Source organism: Talpa occidentalis, unplaced genomic scaffold (genome assembly GCF_014898055.3).
Source record: "Talpa occidentalis isolate TD23 unplaced genomic scaffold, MPIMG_talOcc4v2.1 talOcc4.7, whole genome shotgun sequence".
NCBI lineage: Eukaryota > Metazoa > Chordata > Mammalia > Eulipotyphla > Talpidae > Talpa > Talpa occidentalis.
This window is the reverse complement of record NW_023605083.1, coordinates 22,468,555-22,492,899: the sequence shown is the minus strand read 5'-3', so window position 1 is coordinate 22,492,899 and position 24,345 is coordinate 22,468,555. Positions and strand designations below refer to the sequence as shown.

Here is a 24,345-nt window from a genome sequence, read left to right as displayed (position 1 = left end):
CCCCTCAGCATTTTCAGTAGATCCACCTGTTCTGCTCCCCACTCTGTCTCTGATGAATCCTTTCAATCCCCACACCTCTGGGCTACACCCCAGTTCTTGTATGCATAAACAAAAACATAATCTATTCAAAAAAACTTAAAGTGGATTAAAAACTAAAACTATAAAGTTTCTAGAGGAAAATTTGAGAATCTGTGACCTCAGCCACACCTTTTTTGGAGCAGACATATATAAAACACTAATCCTGAAAGGAAAATGTGATAAACTGAACTTAAAAATTTTAAATTTGGGGCCTCCCCTGGTGGCGCAGCGGTTGAGCGCTGGGCTGCGAAGCTGCCCGCAGTGCAGGTTCGTTCCCAGGCCGCCAGCGAGGGTCCCACCAAAAAAAAAAAAAAAAAATTAAATCTATGCACAAAAGGCATTAAGAAAATATTGGGGGCCTCCCTGGTGGTGCAGTGGTTGAGCGCTGGGTTGCGAAGCTGCCGGCAGCCTCTGCGGCACCGGTTTGATCCCCGGCCGGCCAGCGAGGGTCCCACATGGTGGGCAGACCTCTCCTGCTGTGCCCGCTGCTCCCCTCAGCAGTGTATTTCGTCTGTCTGTTCCCCACTCTGGCTCTGGTGAATTCTCTCACCCGTCCATGCTTCTGGCTGTAACCAGTGCTTGTATAAATAAATAAATCTTAAAAAAAAAGAAAAGAAAATATTGGGCCTCTGGTGGCTGAGTTCAATCCCAGCCAGTTTGCTAACCCAGCAGACCTCTCCTGTCTCACCTGCTGTTCCCCTCAACAGTGTGTTTCTGTAGATCCACCTGCTCTGCGCCCCACTCTGTCTCTGGTGAATCCTCTCACCTCCTATACCTCTGGCCTACCCCCTATGCAAAAATAAATTTTTTTTAAAAAAAAAAAGTATTGAGTGTGTGTGTGTATGTGTGTGTGTGTGTGTATATATATATATATATATATGATAAAGATTTTTTTTAATTGGAACATACCAACTCGTGACAGTCAGTAAGCACAATTTTCTAAAGTGGAAAAAGACATGGAGAGCAAGATACGTAAATGGGCAGTAAACACTTAGGACTCTGTTCCATTATTATTGAGAAATGCAAGAGATACTACTATACACAAACGCAGCAAATTTTGGTGAAAATGTGGAGCTACTGGAACTCTTGATCTTCTACTGGTGGGAGTGAAAAGGAACAATTCTGAGGTTAGGAAACTCACGTCTACCCTATAAACTAGTAATTCCATTCATACTCCATAAAAACCTTATACAAGAATGTTCCTAACAGCTTTCTTCACGTTAACCCCAAACTGAAGACAGCCCCGGTTTCCATCAATAGGAAAATGATAAAATGTGGTATATTTAAACACTGACTGCTACTCAGCAACAGAGGAACAAACTACTGATACTCAAAACAACATAGCTCATTTTTTTTTTTTTTTAGAGGCATGTTTTATTTATTTATTTGTTTGTTTGTTTTGTTTATACATGCACTGGGTACAGTCAGAAGCGCGGGAGGGTGAGAGAATTCACCAGAGCCAGAGTGGGGAGCAGAGCAGGCAGAAGGACCGAAGTACACTGCTGAGGGGGGCAGCGGGCGGCAGGAGGGGTCTGCACGCCATGTGGGACCCTCCTCCGGTGGCCGGGGAGCAGCCGGGGATCGAACCGGCGCCGCAGCGGCCACGGGCAGCTTCGCAACCCAGCGCTCAACCGCTGCGCCACCGGGGAGGCCCACAACATAGCTCATTCTAAAAAACATGGTGCTTGAAGACTCAGGACAATATTATATACTAGATGATTCCATTTATATAAAGTTCAAGAATGAGCATAACAACTATTAACTCAGAAATTAGAAAGAGGGGTTGCTTCTCAGGGGGATACTGAGTAGAAATATGCCTAAGGGAATTTCCTGGGGTGATGGAAATTTTTTTATCTTGATAGGAATTACAGGTAAGCTTTTATTAAAACTAATGGAACTGTATTAAATCTGTATATTTCATTTTATGTAAATTCAGCCTTAAATGTTAATAAATGACTGAAAGTAAGCAAGGGGAATAGTTACATTTTTTTCCAAAGATTGATTTATTTATGCATACACGAGCTGGGGTATAGGCCAGAGGTGGGGGGGGGGGAGGTGAGAGGGTTCACCAGAGACAGAGAGAGTAGGGAGCAGAACAGGTGGATCTACTGAAATACACAGCTGAGGAACAGTGGGCGAGACAGGACAGGTCTGCTGGGGCCCATGTGGGTTAGCTCCTGGGTGGGGATCAAACCCATGAACCCATGCTGCAGGGCTGGCAACAGCTTTATAGCACTGTGTCTTTAACCCTTGAACCACCAGGTGGGCCCCAAGAAATAGTTACATTTGAAAATACTTTTCATCCAGGAAAAAGGTATAGGTACTTTCCTATCAACTTTTTTTTTAATTTATACAAAGCTGGGTACAGTCAGAAGTGCAGGAGGGTGAGAGAATTCACCAGAGCCAGAGCAGGGAGAACAGGCAGACGGACGAAATACACTGCTAAAGGGAGCAGTGGGCAGCAGGAGAGGTCTGTGCGTCATGTGGGACCCTCACCCGGCGGCCTGGGATCAAACCGGTACTGAAGAGGCTGTGGGCACCTTCGCAACCCAGCACTCAACCGCTGCGCCACCAGGGAGGCCCCCTATCAACTTCTTTTTAAAGTTAGTAAAGGAAGTACAGAAATAGGAACTTTCAAAAGTGAGCTTCCTAAACTAGGGTTCTCCAGAGAAATCGAACCAACAGGATGTGTATAGAAAGAGGTTTGTTTTAAACTATTGGCTCATGCAATTAGGGAGGCTGGCAAATTGAAAATCTGCAGACTGGAGACCCAAGGAAAAGTTGCAGTTTAAATCCAAAGGCAATATGCTGGCAGAATTCCGCCTTCCTGAAGGTCAGTCTTTCTTATAAGGTCTTCAACTAACTAAATAAATCTGAACACATAAATGGAAAACAATATGATTTTTTCAAACTCTACTTAAATGTTAATCCTATCGAAAAATATCTTCATAAAACATCTAGAATAGTGTTAGACCAAATACCTGGGTACCGTGGCAGACCCAAGTTAACACATATACGCTAACCATCATAATTGCAAAGAGACAGTCATTACAAAGGGAAAGAAACCATGCTGGTTTATTTTTAAAAATATTCAGGCGATCAAACTTTTACAATTTCTGATTATGAGAAAAATTCATGTTTTACCTCTTCATCCTTCCTTTCTCAAGCACTATTTCTGTCTCCCTACTAAGTGAAAAATGCTTCAAGGAAGCTGGAAGCTGCTTTAAAAGGATAGAGCACCAAGAATAGAGTGGTGCACCAAGAATAGAGTGGTAAATAAAACACATCCACATTTTGCCTCCCTTGTATTCTAATGGGAAATAAAAACAAGAACTAAATAATCATATTATATGGAAATCAGCTGAAACTGAGTTATATACCAAAGGGAAGACAAAGTACAATGGCAGTTGCTCAGCTTGACAGGCTGGGAGAGGAGTGTCCTATCAATCTTCATATTTTGCTAACATATGAGTAGTATTCGGGTAGGAGATAGTATCAAAAGATGTTAACTTTCATCAGGACTGTGTGCATAAATGGGGATAAAGGAACAGCTGGATGTAGCTAAAGGAACACACCAAGAGAAATGCTGGGAAAAAGCTTAAAATATATACATAAGCCAGACTACTACAGACCAAACATGCTCTGCCCAAGAAATGTGGGCTTATTCAGTAGGCAACTGGAAATCATTGAAAGATATTTAAGTAAAGAAGTGACATGATCAAATATATTTTTAAGAGATAGGAGTAGAGAGATGATTTAGAGGCCAAAACAGCAACAGAGAAGCTAGGTAGAAGAGCCAACTACTAATTTTAAACATGGAAATGTACCAAGAAAGATAAAGTCATGTTGTCTAATGCCTGGTCAAAAGGGTCTAACAGTGAACAAATATCTGATACTAAAAGCTTTCCAATAAAGCTCTTCAAGAATCATGAGCTGTCAACTTCTTTCAGAAACACTATACACTCTCAAGTTGCTAGTCACTAATAAATTTGACGGGGTAAAAAACACATACAACTGGGCCTCCCCGGTGGCGCAGTGGTTGAGCGCCGGGTTGCGAAGCTGCCCTCAGCCTCTGCAGCGCTGGTTTGATCCTGGCTGCTCCCCGGCCACTGGAGGGAGGGTCCCACATGGCACGCAGACCTCTCCTGCTGACCGCTGCTCCCCTCAGTCCTTCTGCCTGCTCTGCTCCCTGATCTGGCTCTGGTGAATTCTCTCACCCTCCCGTGCTTCTGACTGTACCCAGTGCTTGTATAAATAAATAAAAATAAATCTCTAAAAAAAAAAATAAAAAATAAAAACACATGCAACTAATGAAAAAGTTAAAGTGGAAAAAAAAGTAACAGGTCAACTTTACAGAAACCTAGGGAGGGAGGAACTGGGAAGACTATGTTATAAAGTATATATACACTACCCATTATGATATTATGGTTCTAATATTTGAAAATGAACTTTTTGCAAGCTTTAAGCACTAAAAATAATTTTTTACCAAGTATAATTGATTATACTTGATGTAAGTGATATCAAATCAGTTAAATAGGATTAATTGATATTTCTTAACTGTCAAGCTAGCCGAGATAAAACGGATAGAAATGAAGGAGAAAGAAGGGTCACACCCTTCTTTCTCCTTCTGACTTATTTCATTTAGCATAAGCCCTTTCACCTCCATCCACATTGTGCCAAAGTTAAGGTTATCTTTTTTCATAGCTGAGTAGTATCCCATTGTACATATGTACATCTTCCTAATCCACTCATCTGTCTTTGGTCACTTAGTTATGTATTATGGTGCAGGATGTGATCTGTCTTGGTGATGTTCCATGTGATCTTAAGAAGAATGTGTAATCTGGGCCTCCCCGGTGATGCAGTGGTTGAGCGCTGGGTTGCGAAGCTGCCTGCAGCCTCTGTAGCGCTGGTTCGATCCCCGGCCACTGGGCAAGGTTCCCACATGGCGCGCAGGCAGACCTCTCCTGCCGCCCACTGTTCCCCACAGCAGTGCACTTCGTTAGTCTGCCTGTTATGCTCTCCGCTCTGGCTCTAGTGAATTCTCTCACCCTCCCGTGCTTCTGACTATACCCCAGTGCTTGTATAAATAAATCTTAAAAAAAAAAAAGAAGAATGTGTAATCTGCTGCTGTTTGGTGAAGATTCTATGAATATTGATTATATTCTGTTTTTGTTTTTTTATGACCTTCCATCTACCAAATCCTTACAGATTTTCTGCCTCCTGGATTTGTTAATTTCAGTCAGAGGGTTGTTGAAATCTTCAACTATAATAGTAAATTTGACTGTTTCTCCTTCATTTCTATCTGCTTTTATCTCAGCTAGTTTGACACTGTTAAGAAACATCAATTGGGCCTCCCTGGTGGCGGAAGGGGTTAAGCACTGCACTACGAAGCAGTTCACAGCCTCTGCAGCATGAGTTCGATCCCTGGCCCACCAGGGAGCAACCCACGTGGCGCAGCAAACCTCTCCTGTCTCACCCGCTGCTCCCCTCAGCAGTGTATTTCAGTACATCTCCTGTTCTGCTCCCCACTGTGTCTCTAGTGAATCCTCTCACCCCCGTATCTCTGGCCTGTATCCGGGCTCTTGTATGCATAATTAAATAAATCTTTTTTTAAAAATCAATTAATCCTATTTAACTGATTTAATTGATATAATCACATAAGCCTTGGTATTTTATAATTATACTTGGTAAAAATTATTTTTAGTGCTTATCTTAAAACTTGCAAAACTTCATTTTCAACTGAAAAACTTCTAGAAGATAATGTTAAGAGAAAATAGAGGCTTTCCAGCAGTGACAACCTCCCCACGAGAACATGCCTCTTGCAAAGGATCTCCTTCATCCCTCTCCAGAAGAGAAGAGGAAATACAAGAAGAAGCACCTGGTGCAGAGCCCCAATTCCTATTTCATGGATGTGAAATGCCCAGGATGCTATAAAATCACCACCGTCTTTAGCCATGCACAAACGGTAGTATTGTGCATTGGCTGCTCCACTGTCCTCTGCCAGCCTACAGCAGGAAAAGCAAGGCTTACAGAAGGATGCTCCTTCAGACGGAAGCAGCACTAAACGCACCCTGAATCAAGATGAATGAGAAACACCATCTTAATAAACAAGTTTTGGATAGATCCAAAAAAAAAAAAAAAAAGAGAGAGAAAATAGAGGGATGTTGCGTTTGACAATGACTTTTAGATAACACCACCAAAAGCATGATTTGTAAAAGAAAAATTAAGGGGGACTTCATTAGATTCAAAAATATATGTTCTGTGAAAAAACACCTTTTAGAGGATGAAAAAACAAGCCAGACTGGCAGAAAAATATTTGCAAACAAGTTTAACTTTTTTCTATGGAGGTTAATCTGCTTACATTTTTTACTGTCTGTGTAAAGCCATTTACTATTACGATAAAGCTGTATGTGGGTTAGCTCCCTGGCCAGGGATCAACTCAGACCATTGTGGTGGGCCTTCACAATGGTAGCACTGACACTTACCCCCGAGGCCACCAGGGGTGACCCTTAATGAATCTTAATGTCAACTATGGACTTTAGTTAATAATGCATCAATATTGGCTTATCAGTTCTAAGAAATTTACCACACTACTGTAAGATGTTAATAACAGTGGTCACTGCACAGGCAGGTATGGGAACTCTTGCATTTTCTACTCAATTTTCCTGTAAACCTAAAACTTCTCTAAGAACTAAAATATATTAAATTTACTTTAAAAAGTCATGATCAACTGTAATTTCTTTTAGAAACATTGTAAGTTCTGTCTGAGTTCCTGGTCACTTATCAATTTGGGGCAAAAACATACACACTACTTATTAGAATTTTAAGAAATAAAGGAGAGGACAAAAACTGTCATGACTTACCAATTGCTTCAAAGGTCAACTTAATAGAATCCCAGGGTGTCTGTTCTTTGGATACAAGTCTGAAATGACTAGGAACTCTTGGAGAAACTTCCAGGGCAGGAAGATACCAGTTTTTCCTATTTGGAAAGATAGTTTCAATATTTAGGATGCATTATTAGTTGAAAAACATTTTGGAATATAAAAATAAAACTGACGGGTATGATAAACAAAGCCAGTTCCTCTGCAGTCCAGGTTATTGTGTAATGAAACTTTCCCAAAGTTAAGAACAAATGATTATATGTTATGGTGATTCTGCCATCCATCCTATTTTTCCTCTCCAATCTTTCATTGCCAAGCCATAAAAAGTCCCAGAAATAAAGTAATTTAAAATTGATGCTGTAACTGCTATCAGATCGGTTAAGATCTAATCAATCTTATGAAATTACTCAAGTTTCTAAAGGGAAAATTTCATAAATTTGAAAAAGCAAAACTATGCTTCTTCGTGCTTTATCCCACTGAAGAACTTTAGAATTGATACAAAAACCAGTATAAATAGCACTTGATACTTTTGCTACCCATTTTAAATAATAAGGTAATGATATAGTACTAGGACTTGAGGACAAACACCCCCAGTTAAAGCAGAAAAGTAACTAACCAACCTGATCAGAAAGTGCACTGGAAGATACCAAGGGAAGCCACAAAGAGGTGCATTCTCCTCACAATGAGCTCGGATGGAATCATTGATCTCAGGAATGTGAGGGGTTATGTGAGACATTCCAGTATAATCAAACCCATTGATCCATATTCCAGAGTCCTGTTTAACTATGTTTCCATCCAAATTATGAAATGTTCTGGTCATATGCTGTAAAGAACAAGACTAATGAGAAAACTATTGTTTCAACTATTTCATCCAAATCCCCACCCCAGATTAATAAAAATTATTAAGTCTGACAATACCAAGAAATATGTGGCTATAGAGCAACAGGAACCCCAATACAATGGTGGTGGAGTTATGTGCTGGCATGATCACTTTAGCATTAACAGTAAGCAAGCACATACCCTTCCAGCCAGCAATTCCACTCCTAAATATGTACCTTAGAGAAACTCTTACAAGATTATAATAGTTTTGATTCAGCACTGCCAATGTTAACAAAAACTGAAAACAACGCAAATGTCCATTAACAGTAGATGGACAAATAAATTGGGGCATTCTTCTACAACAGAAGACTTGAGCAATGAAAAATAGTGAACTACAATGACATAAATCATCATAGAAGATTCTCACATGCTGTTGGGTAAAAAGAAAAGTCACAAATACAGTTTAGCTTTTTAAAATGTTCAAAAACAGGCAAAACTTTATGCTGTTTAGGATTCATATGTATGTGATAAAATAAAAACATTTGCACTAATGATTGACTCCAAACCTCAAGATAGTGAGTACTTCACAGCAATCACAGCTCACCACTAGATGATAAACTTGTGCCTAACAGAAGTCTATGAAAAAGCACCATGTCCCACTTGGAATAGCTTTATTAATAGCAAAAAATAGACTGAAGAATATCAAATAGGAAAAGAAAAAGGAATTCATAGGTCAGGGGTTGGTAATCCACAGTCCACAGACCAAATGGCCCATTACCATTTTGCCAACTTCTGGAACTAGAGGAGAGAACGCCAAAACAAATAAGAAAAGGACATTTTAATAATATCTAGTTTTTCTTAACTACTACTAGTGTAATAAAAACAGCACATCACTGAAAACTAGCTGTTCTTCACTAAACAGTTTTCAAGTTGTAAAATTTGTCACATAAAATGTTCCCAGGACTGTAAGAAATAGTTGTTACTTTTGCAAACTCTCCTTTTAATTTCAAATAATTTATAACTTATCCAAGTCTTTGAATAATTCTCTGAGGTTATGATTCTTGACTTTTCTATCTGACCACTCTACAACCTTTAACAGAGATAAAACCTGGAAATAGGGCAACTCACTCCTTTTTCCTGTGCTTTATGAGGGCTAAAAATTTCAGAAAAACATGTAATTTTAAAAAGTTCTAAATCTCATTAATCTCTTCATAAGTTATACTTTCATTATCATGTTACTTTGAATATTACCTAAGATTAATAAACTACTTTTCCAGTTCATAGTTCAGATTTTTACTCATTCTGCAGGCATTTTTACAATCTGTACTTTTGGAAGTTTCTTATTCCATGATACGTATTTGCTCTTGTTTTTCCAATTAGGTGCATTTTTTTTATCATTTCAATAGTAATAAAACAAGCAGGCATACAATTCTGATTTAGTCTCTTGGGAGAAGCATGCCTAGCTGGTAAAAATGCCTCTTGATGATCAGTCTGTTCCTCACTGCCTTACACACAAAATAGTCACGTACAACTAAATAAGTCAACAGTGAAAAAGGCCCATAGGTTTTCCTGTTGACTAGTGAAGCTCAAAGTAATAAAGCTTTCCACTCCAGAATCTCAAACAGCTCACGCAGAAATGCTTTTACCTGAAGAAACACTCTCTTTGGCTTCGGACTTGCAGGACTGGAGCTGTATGGGAAAAAACTTCCACTGCAAACAAGGAGGAATGTAACTGAACATACCACAGTTAAAGTTAGCATGGTTCTTTTTGTGCTTTTGGCAAGATAGATGAAGTTCATCTAAAACACAAAACAAAAAAATAGAAAAATTACAAATTCAGACTACTGGCAATAATGTATTTTAAATTTTTTTCAGCAAGTATTTAACAAGTATTATCTGACAAATAATGAAGAAAATTTATCAGAATGTGCAGACTACTCCAACATCCAAAACATAAAGCTGTAATTATAAGGGATTTCCTCGCAAGTGAGAACTTAGATGAATGAAAGATGGCTGCAATCTGCTGTGATGGTGTCTTTTTGAAAGGCAGCCAGAGAACAAGTGGTAAAAAGGAAACAGCTAGTGCTACTGCTTAGCCAGCAGAGACTAAAGGATGTAGATCCATCATGCAATTAAACCAAAACCTTACTTTATTTCAAATTCCATCAATGCCCTGTCATTATTAACACTGAACAGCAGACACTATTTAAGTACCAAACAATAATCTTTTATTAACACAACCTATCTATCAGACAATCTAATTATGTAGATGTACAGGATTTTATAGCTATAAGGTAACAAGATCCCATTCAGGGTAATGCACTACACTGGTTTCCAAAGATCTTATATTTTCACAGTATAAGCCCAATAACAAGACAACATACTCAAGGACTTGAGACGCGGGAAGTTAGCAAAATAGAATTTATGACCCTGTCTGACCCTCTTCCTCCTAAAAGTCTCAATATTTAAAATGTGGCTGCTAAGTTTAGATGAAGATACTTCGTTCAAAATAAAACCTCCCTGTCATAAAGCTGTGGTTCCTACAATTCTGAAGCCTGCTACTTCCCAAAGTTTTCCTAAGATCTCCGTTTAAGCTACTGTTTCCACATCCTAATTCCCTCTTCTCCAATTCTTCTGCCTCTTCCACCCATCTTCTGGAAGATGTCTGTAAATGGTGATAAATGAAATGACAATCAGAGGGGAGAAGAGGATAATCTCAAGTGACTGTTAAGATACCACTGTTTGGATACCACTGGTCTGAAATTTCTGTTTGGATACCACTGTCTGAAATTTCGCTGCCTTCTATTTTGGTCCTAAATGTTGCATCTTATGTCACGCTAGGCTCTGAAATGGGTACAAAATAAAATAAAGATAAGGTATCCAGTGTGTGCCACTTGACTGAGCTGTTTCCTTCTGAGTTTTCTCCTGAGCCCACTCCTATCAACAGCCTCATTTAATCAATACAACCATGACAAACCCAGCAAAGGATAACCCCAGGAAACTTGCTAACTGATCATCTGACAGGAATTTAATTGCCTTCTACCAAATATATTTAATAAATCCCTGAAGCCTGAAAGCTCTCTTAAATATGCATTGTGGTTCAATTCTCCATTAATCAAGAACAGGCTCACTCTCTTTATTACTGCTACATGTAAATAAGAAAACAATGAAGAGACACAGCATCAAAGAGCAGCCAGCTATTTCACAATGAAAATTGTCAGGTTTTAAAGTATTCCAAAAGGCTTTCCTAACAATTTAGATGTTATTCTTCTGGTTTCCGAGATTTTAATGCTGGGCCTCCCTAGCGGCCTAGGGGCTAAAGCTTAGCACTACTACTGCAAAGGCCTGAGTTAGATCCCAGTCAGGGAGCTAACCCACACATGGCACAGCAGACCTCTCCTATCTCACCTGCTGCTCCCCTCAGCAGTGCATGTCAGTATATTCGCCTGTTCTGCTCCCCACTCTGTCTCTGGTGAATCTTCTCACCCCCACCCCCACACCTCTGATCTATACTCCAGTTCTTCTATGCAAAAATAAAATTTAAAAATTAAAAAAAAAAGACGTAAATCCTACAGACAAAAAAACACATTTTAGACTTTTCATCCATTCCGACAAGTAAGGACTCGATCTTATCTTAAAGGTAAATTGGATAGAATACTCAGAACTGTTTTTAGGACAGGTATAAATGACTTCAAACAATACTTGACATAAGAATTCCTGTAGAGGGCTAAATAAGCAGTCACATAGGTGGACATTTATTTAAGGAATGTCCCTGGTAATACACATACACACACACACACCCCTACAGACCCCCATTCACCTGCGGATATTCAGTAATACTTCTTAGGAATTCTAATGAAAAGAGCCATAAGGCAAACACCTGCCTCTAGAGGGACCAGACCTGGGGAGCATTAACACCATGTCTAGAGTAGACCTCTGGAGCTTGTTCTAATGAAAGGGGGATCTGCTTGTCAGCTCTGCAACTCTGGAGAATCTCAGGGAAGAGAAACTAGGATGGAAACAGCAGGACTTTCCCTGTGAGGACAGAACACCACCACAGCCAAATGAAAACTAGCATGGCCTATCACACTTTCATTACTCAGTAAATGCAGCATGTTTGGGTGTGTAAGTGTACATAATTTAAGAAATAGACTCAATTAATGAACTTTGTACTAGCAGTGAGGTAAGTGAATGATAATGGAAAGTTTCATCATATTTAGTCTTCCTTCATTAGCTCTAACAGCACTAATAAAACTAACACATTTTTATTAACATTTGCCTCTAATTAATAACTTCAAAACATACTACTGGAATCATTCTAAAAATTTATCACCAAGCAATCCTGACCAATTCTTGCTTGGTATGCATTCCACAGATTCACAGTCAGAGAGTTTGAAAAACTACTGTAAGAGTTGATATCAGTTTTAGAAGGATGAGAAGTGAAAAATAATAACAAAAATTCCACTGACAATAAAAAACCCCATTCTATATTTTCTTACCACTGACTCTACAAAATGCATAACCATTCACCATTTCTTTTGCTTAAGAGTTGGTCAATAAAGTATCAGCAACACTATTTCTTAGAATCTAGTATAGCAAAACTCATCACATCCATAATAAAACGAAGAGTTAAAAATTTTTTTCCTTACAAAATAGGAAGAGAGAATCATCGTACAGCCAGCCAGAATGGAAGCCAGCACAACATCAGGTGGAATTTCTGAACCACTTCTACCAAGGATAGGGGTAAACATCTCAAATACTGCCCAGATAAGGTACAAGGCATAAAGATATGGAACAAACATCCCCAAAAGGTAAAAAGCAATAAATTTTCCTTGGGCACCTAGGAAAAAAGGAAAGAAAATATAAAATTCTGAAATCCTACAATGAGATCTAGATTTTTATAGTACTGGTGTACTTTGGCACCTAACAGAAATCAGGTTACATGTAATTCTTGTCCATTTGCTCATGTTATCTAGTGAGATAAAAACAATTTCATTCAGAGAAGATAAAAATACTTAAGAATTAAATATGTAATATCTTAGCATGTATTCACAAATTTAAGAATTAAATGGGTATAAGGTCAAAATAAAAATATGTGTGCTAAAATTAAAAAAAAGAAAAACAAATTAGAAAGCCTACCCACACATTTTTTAAAAAGAGCCTCTAGAAGCCTTATTTCATGTATTTTAAGGTTATTATCCCCATTTGTATCAAAACCAAAAATACCCTACCATGATGCTTAAACTCCTTGTGCACACAGAGCTTTGTAAGCAATGGAAATGCCACCCAGACAGCACTAATAAATGCTGAGCAAAGTCCTCGATAAGTGAGAGTTACAAGGAAACCACAATGAACAAATAGCGAGATGTCAAAAAATACTTCTCCCAGATACCGGTCACTGGCATTCTGAAAGAAAAAATATATAGAAGTAATCTCATACACTGGTCAGTCATAAAGATCTTGCATTATAATTTTAATTACACGTGAGAGCTACATTATTTAAAGCAGGGTCTAGCCTTTAAACTTTAAAATAAACACTATCAAAGCTTCCTTCTATCATGAAGTAGGAATGAATTTACACTGTTGCACAGGAAAAGGGGGGATTTAATAAAACCAGAATAAGCAACATTTGTAAGTGTTAAAAAATAGAAGGACTCTTCTAAAAACATTCACCTCTGTAAGCGTTCCCATTAATGAAACTTCCATAGAACTTCAAGCACACTAGAGAAATAACCTGTGAAGGCGCACGCACTGCTGCAGCATCAGTAGCACACCTGGGGAATTACCTGAAGTGCAGAGCACCTGGGCTTTTGCTGAGTCTTTTCTGTCTCCAACTGGTCTTATTTTGCAACTTAACCCTTTTCCAGGATGCCTGCTGCTTTCACAATATAAAAGTTGATGTAAATTTTTTTATATTTGAAGTCTGAGGGTTCCTGTGCAGTACCTGGACTTCTTTGGAATTTGACACATGAACTTAATGCATTTTAACATCTGATAAGTGACTATATTAATAACATGAAAGTGAAGAAAATTTTTTCCTCTTCTGCTTTCTCATTTCTGTGTGCACCATGGCATATTTGCTATAAAGAACCCTACCTTCGACAGCTCAAAAGAGTTTCAGTCACATTTGCAAAAACAAGTTAATGTTCACTTGACAAGCTCCTTTGGACAATGAAAGATAGGTTGTCATGATATCATGTGATGTTTGACAGAGCAGTGATCAAAAGGCATGGCCTTTTGGGCCTCCCTGGTGGCGCAGCGGTTGAGCACTGGGTTCCTGCAACCTCTGCAGCGCCGGTTTGATCCCCGGCTGCTCCCCAGCCACGGAGGAGGGTCCCACATGGCGCGCAGACCTCTCCTGCTGCCCTCTGCTCCCCTCAGCAGTGTACTTCGGTCCTTCTGCCTGCTCTGCTCCCCGCTCTGGCTCTGGTGAATTCTCTCACCCTCCCGTGCTTCTGACTGTACCCAGTGCTTGTATAAATAAATATTTAAAAAAAAAAAAAAGGCATGGCCTTTAAAAAAAATAACAACTTGGGCCTCCCCTGGTGGTGCAGCAGTTGAGCACTGGGTTGCGAAGCTGCCCGCAGCCTCTGCAGCTCCGGTTCGATCCCCAGCTGCCAGGGAGGGTCCCACATGGTGCACAGACCTCTCCTGCTTTGCCCGCTACTCCCCTCAGCAGTGTATTTCATCATTCTGCCTGTTCTGTTCCCCATCTGGCTCTGGTGAATTCTCTCACCCTCCCGTGCTTCTGACTGTACCCAGTGCTTGTATAAATACATAAATCTTTTAAAAAAATATATATATATATATATAAAAAAACCCTCTTCGGATCCGAATTGAAAATGAATACCACTCAGATCTTTAAAAACAAAGAATGAAAACTGCTATAACTGAAATTTATATAACTTCCTAAATTGCACCCCAAGATCTAACACTCTCAAAATATTCTTCTTCTCACCTCTTGATCCTTTCCAATATTGTCTGTTCCAACCCATTCTACACGCTGTTACTGACGTTTTCATACCTAATGACAAACTATCTCACTATTCTGTTCAGAAAATTTTAACGGTAACCATACTGATATTCATTCTCATGCTCCAACTTCATTATGGCCTATTCTTCTATTACTCCATCTTCAACTCACTGAACTTCTTGACTATAGCCCAAATGCATCTTGTATACTCCCACACTTGTATATCTGGCACACTCCTACTCATGCTTCAGAAAACCAGTTCAAATGTTACCTACCTTCTCCATTAAGCCTTCTGACTTCCACAAACAAAATTCATCTCTCCTAGTCCTGTATTCCTATAGCACAGTGTGCATGTCACTCCATTTCACTTCATCTCAATGTACTATAATCATGTGGTTTCCCCATCTTCCCAAATGAAACTGACCTACTTAATGACCACATTCTTACAATTCTCTGTATCACCATGTCTTAGCACAGTACTAGTACCAGCAGGTACTTCAAAAATATTTGTATAATGAAAGTGAAACACATTACTCGTTCCACTGTGATTTCAGTCCAAAGTTTTATGTTTGAGTAACTGAAATTAGTTCAACTAAATGGAATTTTATTAAGCATTTCTGTCTCTGTCCCCCTGCCCCTTATCAGTAAAATTCAACCACACTCTGGTTATATATCATTGTACGAAGAATAAATGTGAAATTGAGCTGCTTGCTTGATATTTTTAGAAACTGATGTCACTAAGATACAAATTTTAGCTCAATCATAAGCAAATGGTTAACCTCAAAAAACCTTCAATAGGGTTTGGCAATATGAAAGAGCTCATAGGATGTTATCACAACATTAACTGATACTGAGACCAAGGTTCATCCTTGTGAAAGGATGCTGGATTATAGTCTTCCACGTCTCCATTAAAATCCCTAGCAGGACAAATAGGAAAAAAACAAGTATATATTGGCTGTCTTGAAAATAATCTGAAATCGTGCTCTTTCATCATTTCTTTTTAGTCCTATTATTTCATAAACCTAATTTCTTTTATTTTCACCAAATGGTGCATTGTAACCATAACAATATGGCAATATTCTCTAAATCAGTATAAATCATTTGAGCCCAATCTCCTTTCTTCTTCCCACAGCAATTTAACCTCATACATATGTATGCTGTCAGAATCTCCATCAATAACACACAGGTAAGAAACAAGTGAAGGAAAACTAACTGAAGCTGAACTGCAATATTCTTTTTTTTTTAATTTTTTTTTTTTTTAATAGAGGCATGCTTTATTTATTTGTTTGCTGGTTTGTTTGTTTGTTTTGTTTATACATGCACTGGGTACAGTCCGAAGTGCGGGAGGGAGGGTGAGAGAATTCACCAGAGCCAGAGCGGGGAGCAGAGCAGGCAGAAGGACCGAAGTACACTGCTGAGGGGAGCAGCGGGCGGCAGGAGAGGTCTGCACACCATGTGGGATCCTCCTCCGAGCAGCGGGCGGCAGGAGAGGTCTGCACACCATGTGGGATCCTCCTCCGGTGGCCGGGGAGCAGCCGGGGATCGAACCGGCGCCGCAGAGGCCGCGCGCAGTTTCGCAACCCAGCGCTCAACCGCTGCGCCACCGGGGAGGCCCCTGAACTGCAATATTCTTTTAGGCGGCAAATACTGTAGGTTCGCATTTCCTGTTAGATGGCCTAAGCACAGGGACTATAGCAATGAACAAAACGACCCCTGCCATCATGGAAATTACAGTCCACTGGAGAAAAGAGCTATTCAGACATAAAGACTTGGGTGAGCCCAGGGAGGGGTGATACATTTAAGAGCATGGTTACAAAAACTGCAGCATATTCAACAGAGGTTAACAAGCCTTGCGGTCACCACCACGCCAAACACTTCACAGTTTTATAATGTCATTTGAATTCTAAACAAAACAGACTAATAATAAGCCTTCCATAAAATTAACACTATTCGGGGGCTAGTTTTCTATAACCATGCCAAACTATTTCTGATAGCTCAAAAGTACAAATACATTGAATTCCATTTGACTTTCATCCTTGAAAGTAGCCAAAAACAAATAAACCCCCCCCACAAAAACTCAATAAATATGCCTAACACTTACCACATAATAAAATCTCTTTGCAAGGGTATGTATAAATATTATTTTGGCTACAGCTGCAGTTCCATAGAGACAAACAGAGACATAGAAGTGGTTGTACCATGACAGTGACTGTCCAATAAGAGAGATGAACACTGCTATAATGAGAACGGTAACCAGGCTAGTGAACCAACTTATCAGAGTGATGCCAAGTCCACAGAAGAAGTCCTTTGTGTAGTTAGCAGCTAATGAAAAGAAGAAATGAAAATCATCATCTTAAAACATTTCTTAACGAATCAGTAGATATGAATGGGCAAATGTTAAAACAAAAAATTTACCACTAATTGAAAATTACTGAAATGTTCTAAGAGTAAGGTTTGTTAGCACTACAGCATGGAAAGTATCCACAAACAATATTTAGCTAACATTCATTGAGAATCTGTGGGTGCTAAAGACATGAGGACTAGTTCAATTATATTGTTAACTAGGAAAGTGGGTAGCTTTAATCTTTATCACCTTTGAGATGCTTTGTATATAGAAATATCAGCAAGACTGGAAGATAAATTTCCTTATAAAAATCTTGCTAAAAGAAACTGACACAGGAAGAAAAGGAACATGGGAAAGTAACTGTCTAAAATAAAGAATTAAACTCTGCTAAGTATTTTATCTGGTAACAGCACATAACAAATTAAGACTATGAGACATTTAAAATAGAAGATTAATTTCACCAGAAGCATTTCACTGATACTGCAGAACAGCGTGTTATTGGTCTATAGTGTGGAGAAGACTTTTCAATGGGATTTTTCACTTAAAAGTCAACCTGTATAAACCATTTTTCAATAGCACCTAGATGATGCTTCTATGGAATGCATAAGTACAGAGAATTGCCTGCTTTACTAAGAATAAAAATACATTAATCTGATCTGCATTTAGAAATTTATTGCAATATAAATCAAATGCCATTTTTGTATGATTTTTAACTTCTCAGACAGATATAAACTGATTAAAAACTTCAGGCATATTCTATACCCATGTCAGTATTGCAAATTTAGAATTACTTACTCTTATGTTTGGGCTGCAACAACTTTCTGCCCAGGTACCAAACAACAGCCATAACCACCATGGAATTAATTATTAAGCCAACTCGAGATGGGTAGGCAATCACAAATAGGCCAAGCACATCAAAGAAGACCATGTTTCCATGTTGATACTTAGAAGAAGAAGCCAACATATCAGATGTAGCTAGATATTTAAGAACTGCTAAAATGTTGTCACCTATTTGTAAAGAAAAGAAAGATAATGAAGTTGAATACACCATCCCTGAGTAAAATAAAAAAGCTAGAAAGAATGTGAACAGAAATAGCTTTCCATCATCCTACTATTCCCCCTTACTTTTCTTAATAAATATGCCAAAGAAGGCCCATACCCGCTAGCCTATTTCCTCTCCACTTGGAACCTCAGCCCTTCCATTCCATGCAGTCTCTGATCAAACGTATCCTTGTTGCTGACAATCCAGCGGCTGCTTTTCTGTCCCCATTCATTGAATAATCATGTAGTAGACACCACTCTAGATATCAGAAATTCAGTAGTGAATCAAGAGACAAAGGCCTCTCATAAAGGTCACCAAGACTGAACAGGTATAATGATACATGTGTTAAAAATTAATAAGGAATGACAATTAAATCTGAATTAAAAATAATGAGAGGTATTAAGGGTCCCAAGGGAACATATCATGTGAAAGTAATGGAGTTTGAGAAGTCAGGAAAGCCTCTCCAAGAAAGATATTTATAGCTATAAGATGAGTTAGAGCTAGCTACAATCAGTGAAACTGTACAGACTTAAGAAACCCACAGAAAAGAATGTCCTGAGGTCCAAATACAGGGAAAAAAAGTACTGAATAAATACTGTATTCAGAAACAAAGCTGAAGAGTTGTGAGAGTCATCATAAGTTGGACCCGGGCACATCAAAGGTTTATAATGAATACTTTTTACATGAATTGATGAATATATGAGTTTGAACATTAACAGAGGAACAATAAGAACTGAATGAATGACTGACAATTCTTCCTGTTACTCAACCCATCCTTCTCTTTCTCTTCTTTTAGCTTAAAACATGACATTGCCTCACCATTAGATTTCTCTTTGGCTTCTCCTTACGATGTTTCCCCCAAGATACAGGTTTAGTCCTACCTTGGCTTCACCTTTCCAAAACACATTTATGTTCTCCATACTTCCATGGTTTTTCTCAATGCTTTAAATTCTCAAACACATTATATCCATCTCTGCCAAGAGCTCTAATGCTATGTCTATATACCGTATCTGCATTTTCCTCCATTTGTACACAAACTTCCACTTTATATGTCCAACAAGAGATAATGGTCTCCTTTCCCTACTCACTACTGCTCTGGATGAGGGATGCCTTTCCAAGTCCCTACTATAGTCGACAGCATTATCTTTCCCCAGTCAGTCAGGCTTTACACCTTGCAATCATCTTTGATGCAATCCCACTAACTCATCTCTTCTAACCTATCAAGTCTTGAATTTAATTTCAAAATTAATCTAATTTTCCATCCCTTCCCTTTCATTTCTATCTTTTGTCAACACTACAGTGCAGACCCTCATTATTCCACACATAAATTTTCAGAACAGCTTGACTCCTGGCTTTCTCCTGGCCCCCCATCCAATCTACACTACATCATCAGAGTAACAGCATTTAAAACCACCTTAATTGGTTCATTCACATACTCAGGCCTCTGATGATCACTTATTCCTACAGCTGCACCTTGCTGATTTTTAAAGTCTTCTACAATTTTCTCTATCCCATATATACACTTTGAACTCATTTTCCTCTATTTCTAAAAATACAATTTCCATTTATTGATAGAAATTGTACTCTGACTATCTGCTCATCAAGAAATCCCTCTCCTTCACACACAAATACACTCTACTCATGCTGTGCTTTTATTGGAATGTCCTCTCCTCTCCATGGGGACAAATCCTACCAACTCTAAAGATCAGCATCAGACTCAACCTCCCCTGACTCACTCTCTCTCTGGAAAGCACTTTTAATTTCCTTGTCCCTGTGTCCTTCTGACACCTATCTTATAACCTACTCACCATCCTCCTTGGATCAATGAAACTATCTTCTACACCTGGGCAAGCTTCCCAAATATGTGATGGTGCCAGGTCCAATGCACAGCTTCCGTTTTGGCCACACTCTCATTGCTTAACAATCCTACATAATGCTGGGTCAACTCTTTCCAATTGTTCACAATGAAAATTCTTAACATTCTTCATCCTTAAATTAGTCTTCAAGGATAATATTCAAGTCCTCATCTCGAATTCCAAAACCCAAGTTCACTCACACAATATACTACACCTCTCTAATGAACAGTCCACACAATATTTATAGATTTATTGGCTATTGCTAATATTCCATCTTAAAACATTTCAAAAGTCTAAATTAGAATACCAACCTGCTCTCTGAATGGAATCTGTTAGAATCCTGTCCGCTGTGTCATACTTGGTGTGATAAATGTATCCGTTCTCAATAAAAGCTAAGTCTATTCCTAAGACATACAGGGAAGGAAAAAAAAAGTCACTTTGTTTAAAGATCAACCTTCCACCTATTTTTTTAGGCCTAGTTATGTATTAAATTCCTAAGGGACAAAGTGTCAAAACATTAACATGACTGCTTTGTCATATCTACAAAAGAATGACGTAAAATTATTTTCCAAATTCTTAAAGACTCTACAACTACTATACATAATTCAATACATAATGAGTGAGAAAGTATACCACTACACAAAAAGTCATTGAAAGTGATGGCAAGGGATAGTAATATTAAGTTTGGGAGATCATCAGAACCTTGCCATCTATATCTTCTTGCTAGGCCTGCTTTAGAGAAGCTGAACAAGTCCCCAGGGGAGCTTGCAAAACAAGATAAAAATGAAAGTCAAACATCCCTAAAGATCTATTGCCATCTTTTGGCTAAAACTGTTCTCCCTTGTTCTTCTCTCATACTGTGGGGCAAGTTCTAGAAAAGGCAAATAATAATTTTGTCTGGAGTTTAAAAGTAAAGGAAAAAACCAGGAACTCTGTTTCAGGAGTCAAACTAAACATCTCTCAGAGAATCTGCGCTCAGAAAATGCTGTTTACTTTTAAACTTCCAAAAAATAAAATCTGCTTTTGATAAAACCATTGTCCCACAATAGTCCATCACCTTGACAAAATACCTGGAATATTTCCAAAATCCCTGTAGATACGAAAGTCAGTATCTGAAGGAATGATTCCACTCTGAAAAACCTCCTGAGCCACCACAGAAGCAAAAGGGTGTTTAGCTGCTGAAACATAAGCTTGGACCAACCAAGGATTTTCAGGACCTGAAATGAAACATGGCAATACAAGGTCAAATCTGGCAATGTTTTAGCATATTATTTTTTTCAACAGACCTAAAATAGGTACTGTGCTGGTTTGGGGACACAGGTACAAAGTTACAATTATTTTTCTGTATTTTCCAATGTTTCTCTAATAAACATATATGACTTTTTTGAAAAACAACATTATTTTTAATTACAAAATAGCAGCACTACAAAAAGTTTACATTTAAAAATAAAAAATTGATCCTCCCTGGTGGCACAAGGGGTTAAGACGCAACCTATAAAGCTGTCTGCAGCCACTGCAGCACAAGTTCGATCCCCCGGCCTTCCAGGGAGCAACCCACATGGCACAGCAGACCTCTCCTGACTCGCCCGCTACTCCACTTAGCAGTGTACTTTGGTCAGTCTGCCTGTTCTGTTCCCCACTCTGTCTCTGGTGAATCCTCTCACTCCCCACACCTCTGGCCTGTACCCCAGCTCTTGTATGCATAAATAAATACATCTTTAAAAAAAATAAAAAATCCAGCCCTCCCTGGTGGTCCAGGGGTTAAGTCTCACTGCTATCACCACTGCAGCCTGAGTTCGATCCCCACCCTGGGGATCGTCCACTGCTTCCCTTAGCAGTGTATTTCAGTAAATCTGCCTGCTGTGCTCCCCACTCTGTCTCTGGTGAATCCTCTCACAACTCTGGCCTACATCCCAGCTCTTCTATGCAAAAATAAAATCTTTAAACAAAACAAAAAACTTAAAAAAAAATTAAATATACACAAGTCCATCATTCTAAGATAACTTTTATCATTCTTATATCTTCAATTTTCTTACAAATGTATGATTGTGCATACATACCTGTACTCATATTTATCCTGCCGACTACTCTTTCATATAACATTATATTAAATGCATTTTCCTACACTGTTAGACATTTTAATAACTGTGTCACATTTTACTAAATATACCATAAAGTTCCTTACTACTACTGTTTATAACTTTTTATCATTATTAATAATTCTGTATTAACATCTTCATGCCCTATAGCTTTTTTCAAGTGCGAGTGTTTTTTTCTGTAAGATAGTGAGACATAGGGCCTCCCTGGTGGTGCAGGGGTTAAAGTCTCAGTGCTATCAAGCTATCATTGGCCACTATGACATAAGTTTGATCCCTGGCCAGAGAGCTAGCCCACATGGCGCAGCAGACCTTTCCAGTCTTGCCTGCTGCTCCCCTCAGCAGTGTATTTCAGTAAATCCTCCTTCTTTGCTCCCCACTCTGTCTATGGTAAATCTCTTAGCCCCCTCTGGCCTACACTCCAGTTCTTGCATGCATAAATAAAAATCTTTTTTTAAAAAGATAGTGAGATATAAACTGTATTATTGATCCAAATTATTCACTTCTTTCTTCCATATAACTTGTAATATCTCCCTGGAGAAACACAAATGCACTTCCTAATCCTATCAAGTGCAGGCTTGGTCACATGTGTTGCTCTGACCAATAGACTGTATGTGGAGAGACGTGCTTCAATCAAGAATAATTTTAAGAATCATCACATGACCTATCGCTTTCATTAACTTTGGTCATGAGATCAATACATCCCTAGTGAGGGTTTTCCTTGAGCCTGGATCTCAGAATAAGATACATGGAATATAACTGCAGTTATCCAGGAACCAAAATATAGCAAGTAAGCCTTTGCTGTTCTAACCCACTGAGACTCAGAAGATAGTTTGTGAAAACAAAATTTAGCAAAAATCTGATTGATGTAGATAGATCAATAATTGTATTTCAGGAAACCTAAGAATGTTAACATTTTTATAACTTTATAAACAAATTGTTTTCCTAACAAAAAATAATAAGGGCAAGAGTGAAGAAATACTGTAGAACCAGACATCCAGATGACCCAGATATTGAGTTACCAGACACAGATTTTTAAAACCATGACCAGATAAGTACAATCTATTTTTTTAGAACATCAAATGGAAAGCCTAGAATTGAAAAATAAACAATTGATGTTAAGAATTTTAATAGCTGGCTTAATATAAAATTAAAGAACAGAAAAAAAGTTATAAAGAATTAAAGCACAAAGGAAAAAAAGAATGGATAATAAAGAAATATGTCTAAGAAACACACAACTTACATTGAAAACACAGGGAAGTGAGTGAAATCCCAGAAGAGGGGACAGAATGAATTAGAAGCAATGTTTAAAGAGTTAACAGCCAACAATTACCAAAACTCAAAGAAAACATCAAGCTATCACATTCAAAAAGCTCTGTAGACCCTCTAAAAAGATAAATATAAGGAAATAACATTCTTAGCACCAAGATATTTGCCTCTGAATATCATTATTCACTAAAAGAACCAGTTCTCCTTAGAGAAATGACCTATTTCCAGTCTGAGGTTAGGAAAAGTTAATAAGTCAGAACATTCTGTGCCAAAAAGAAAGTGATCAAAGGAACATGTAAGAAACATGTCAAAAAGGCACTGGTTTGAAAGGGCCACTGCTGGCCCAAATTGAAACACTGCATGCATGAAAACAGTAACATAAAATAAAATACATAAAATAAAAACAGATAGAATAGCGAAATAAATAAGTAAAGGCAAATCAAAAGCCTTTCTTCTATCAGAATTCCAACTTTTAAACAGATGGAATGAGGGAGTGAGAAACTCAACAGTAAACAAACATTACAGCAAAAATGTTTTGGGGCAAGAATCATCAAGATTGATCAGCTAGATGAGAAACAGGATATTAACATAGTGTCAAAATATCTGTTGTTACAAAGGAAAAAATAGTAACCTCACCAAGTAGATAAACTTGGAAATACTAAATCAAATTATTGTAAGTAAACATCAGCAGTAGTCAGACAGACTTTACATACCTCTTGCACCGAGGACACAAAAGTAATAGGAAAAATGAAGTTGAGGAAACATTTTGAAACCATATCAGATTAAAATACTATTGTTAAAAGACTTATTACTAAAAGACTTATTACTATTTATAATCACATATTACTGTTTAAAATTATACTATTAAAATATTAAAGCCATATTTTAAAAACAAGTAAAGCTAAACTATAAAGGAAAGAAAATTATCATAAAAATGGTTACCCTTAGATGAGGGAAAAGTACATGAGTGGAGTTAGAAAATTATTT

The 24,345-nt window shown here is 38.3% G+C and overlaps 2 protein-coding genes across 2 annotated transcripts in view; one reads left to right on the top strand and one right to left on the bottom strand.

Moving 5' to 3' along the window:
• The window catches only part of ERMP1 (endoplasmic reticulum metallopeptidase 1), a 49,866-nt gene that overhangs the window by 11,186 nt on the left and 14,335 nt on the right, over positions 1-24,345 (bottom strand). Inside the window, exons 5-13 of the mRNA XM_037493493.2 lie at positions 21,064-21,210; positions 20,305-20,397; positions 17,891-18,103; positions 16,853-17,073; positions 13,010-13,184; positions 12,428-12,618; positions 9,425-9,577; positions 7,580-7,782; positions 6,942-7,057 (exon numbers count right to left, since the gene is read on the bottom strand). Coding sequence (XP_037349390.1) covers positions 6,942-7,057; positions 7,580-7,782; positions 9,425-9,577; positions 12,428-12,618; positions 13,010-13,184; positions 16,853-17,073; positions 17,891-18,103; positions 20,305-20,397; positions 21,064-21,210 — 1,512 coding nt within the window. The remainder of the gene's footprint in view (positions 1-6,941; positions 7,058-7,579; positions 7,783-9,424; positions 9,578-12,427; positions 12,619-13,009; positions 13,185-16,852; positions 17,074-17,890; positions 18,104-20,304; positions 20,398-21,063; positions 21,211-24,345) is intronic.
• LOC119231743 (40S ribosomal protein S27-like) lies at positions 5,870-6,185 on the top strand. Its single transcript, XM_037493494.2, has one exon. The coding sequence runs from the start codon at positions 5,891-5,893 to the stop codon at positions 6,140-6,142; it is 252 nt and encodes an 83-aa protein (XP_037349391.1). The 5' UTR covers positions 5,870-5,890; the 3' UTR covers positions 6,143-6,185.

What these genes read in the sequence shown, in the direction of transcription:
- LOC119231743 (XM_037493494.2), top strand. Translation starts at nt 5,891, where the DNA reads ATGCCTCTTGCAAAGGATCTCCTTCATCCCTCTCCAGAAGAGAAGAGG.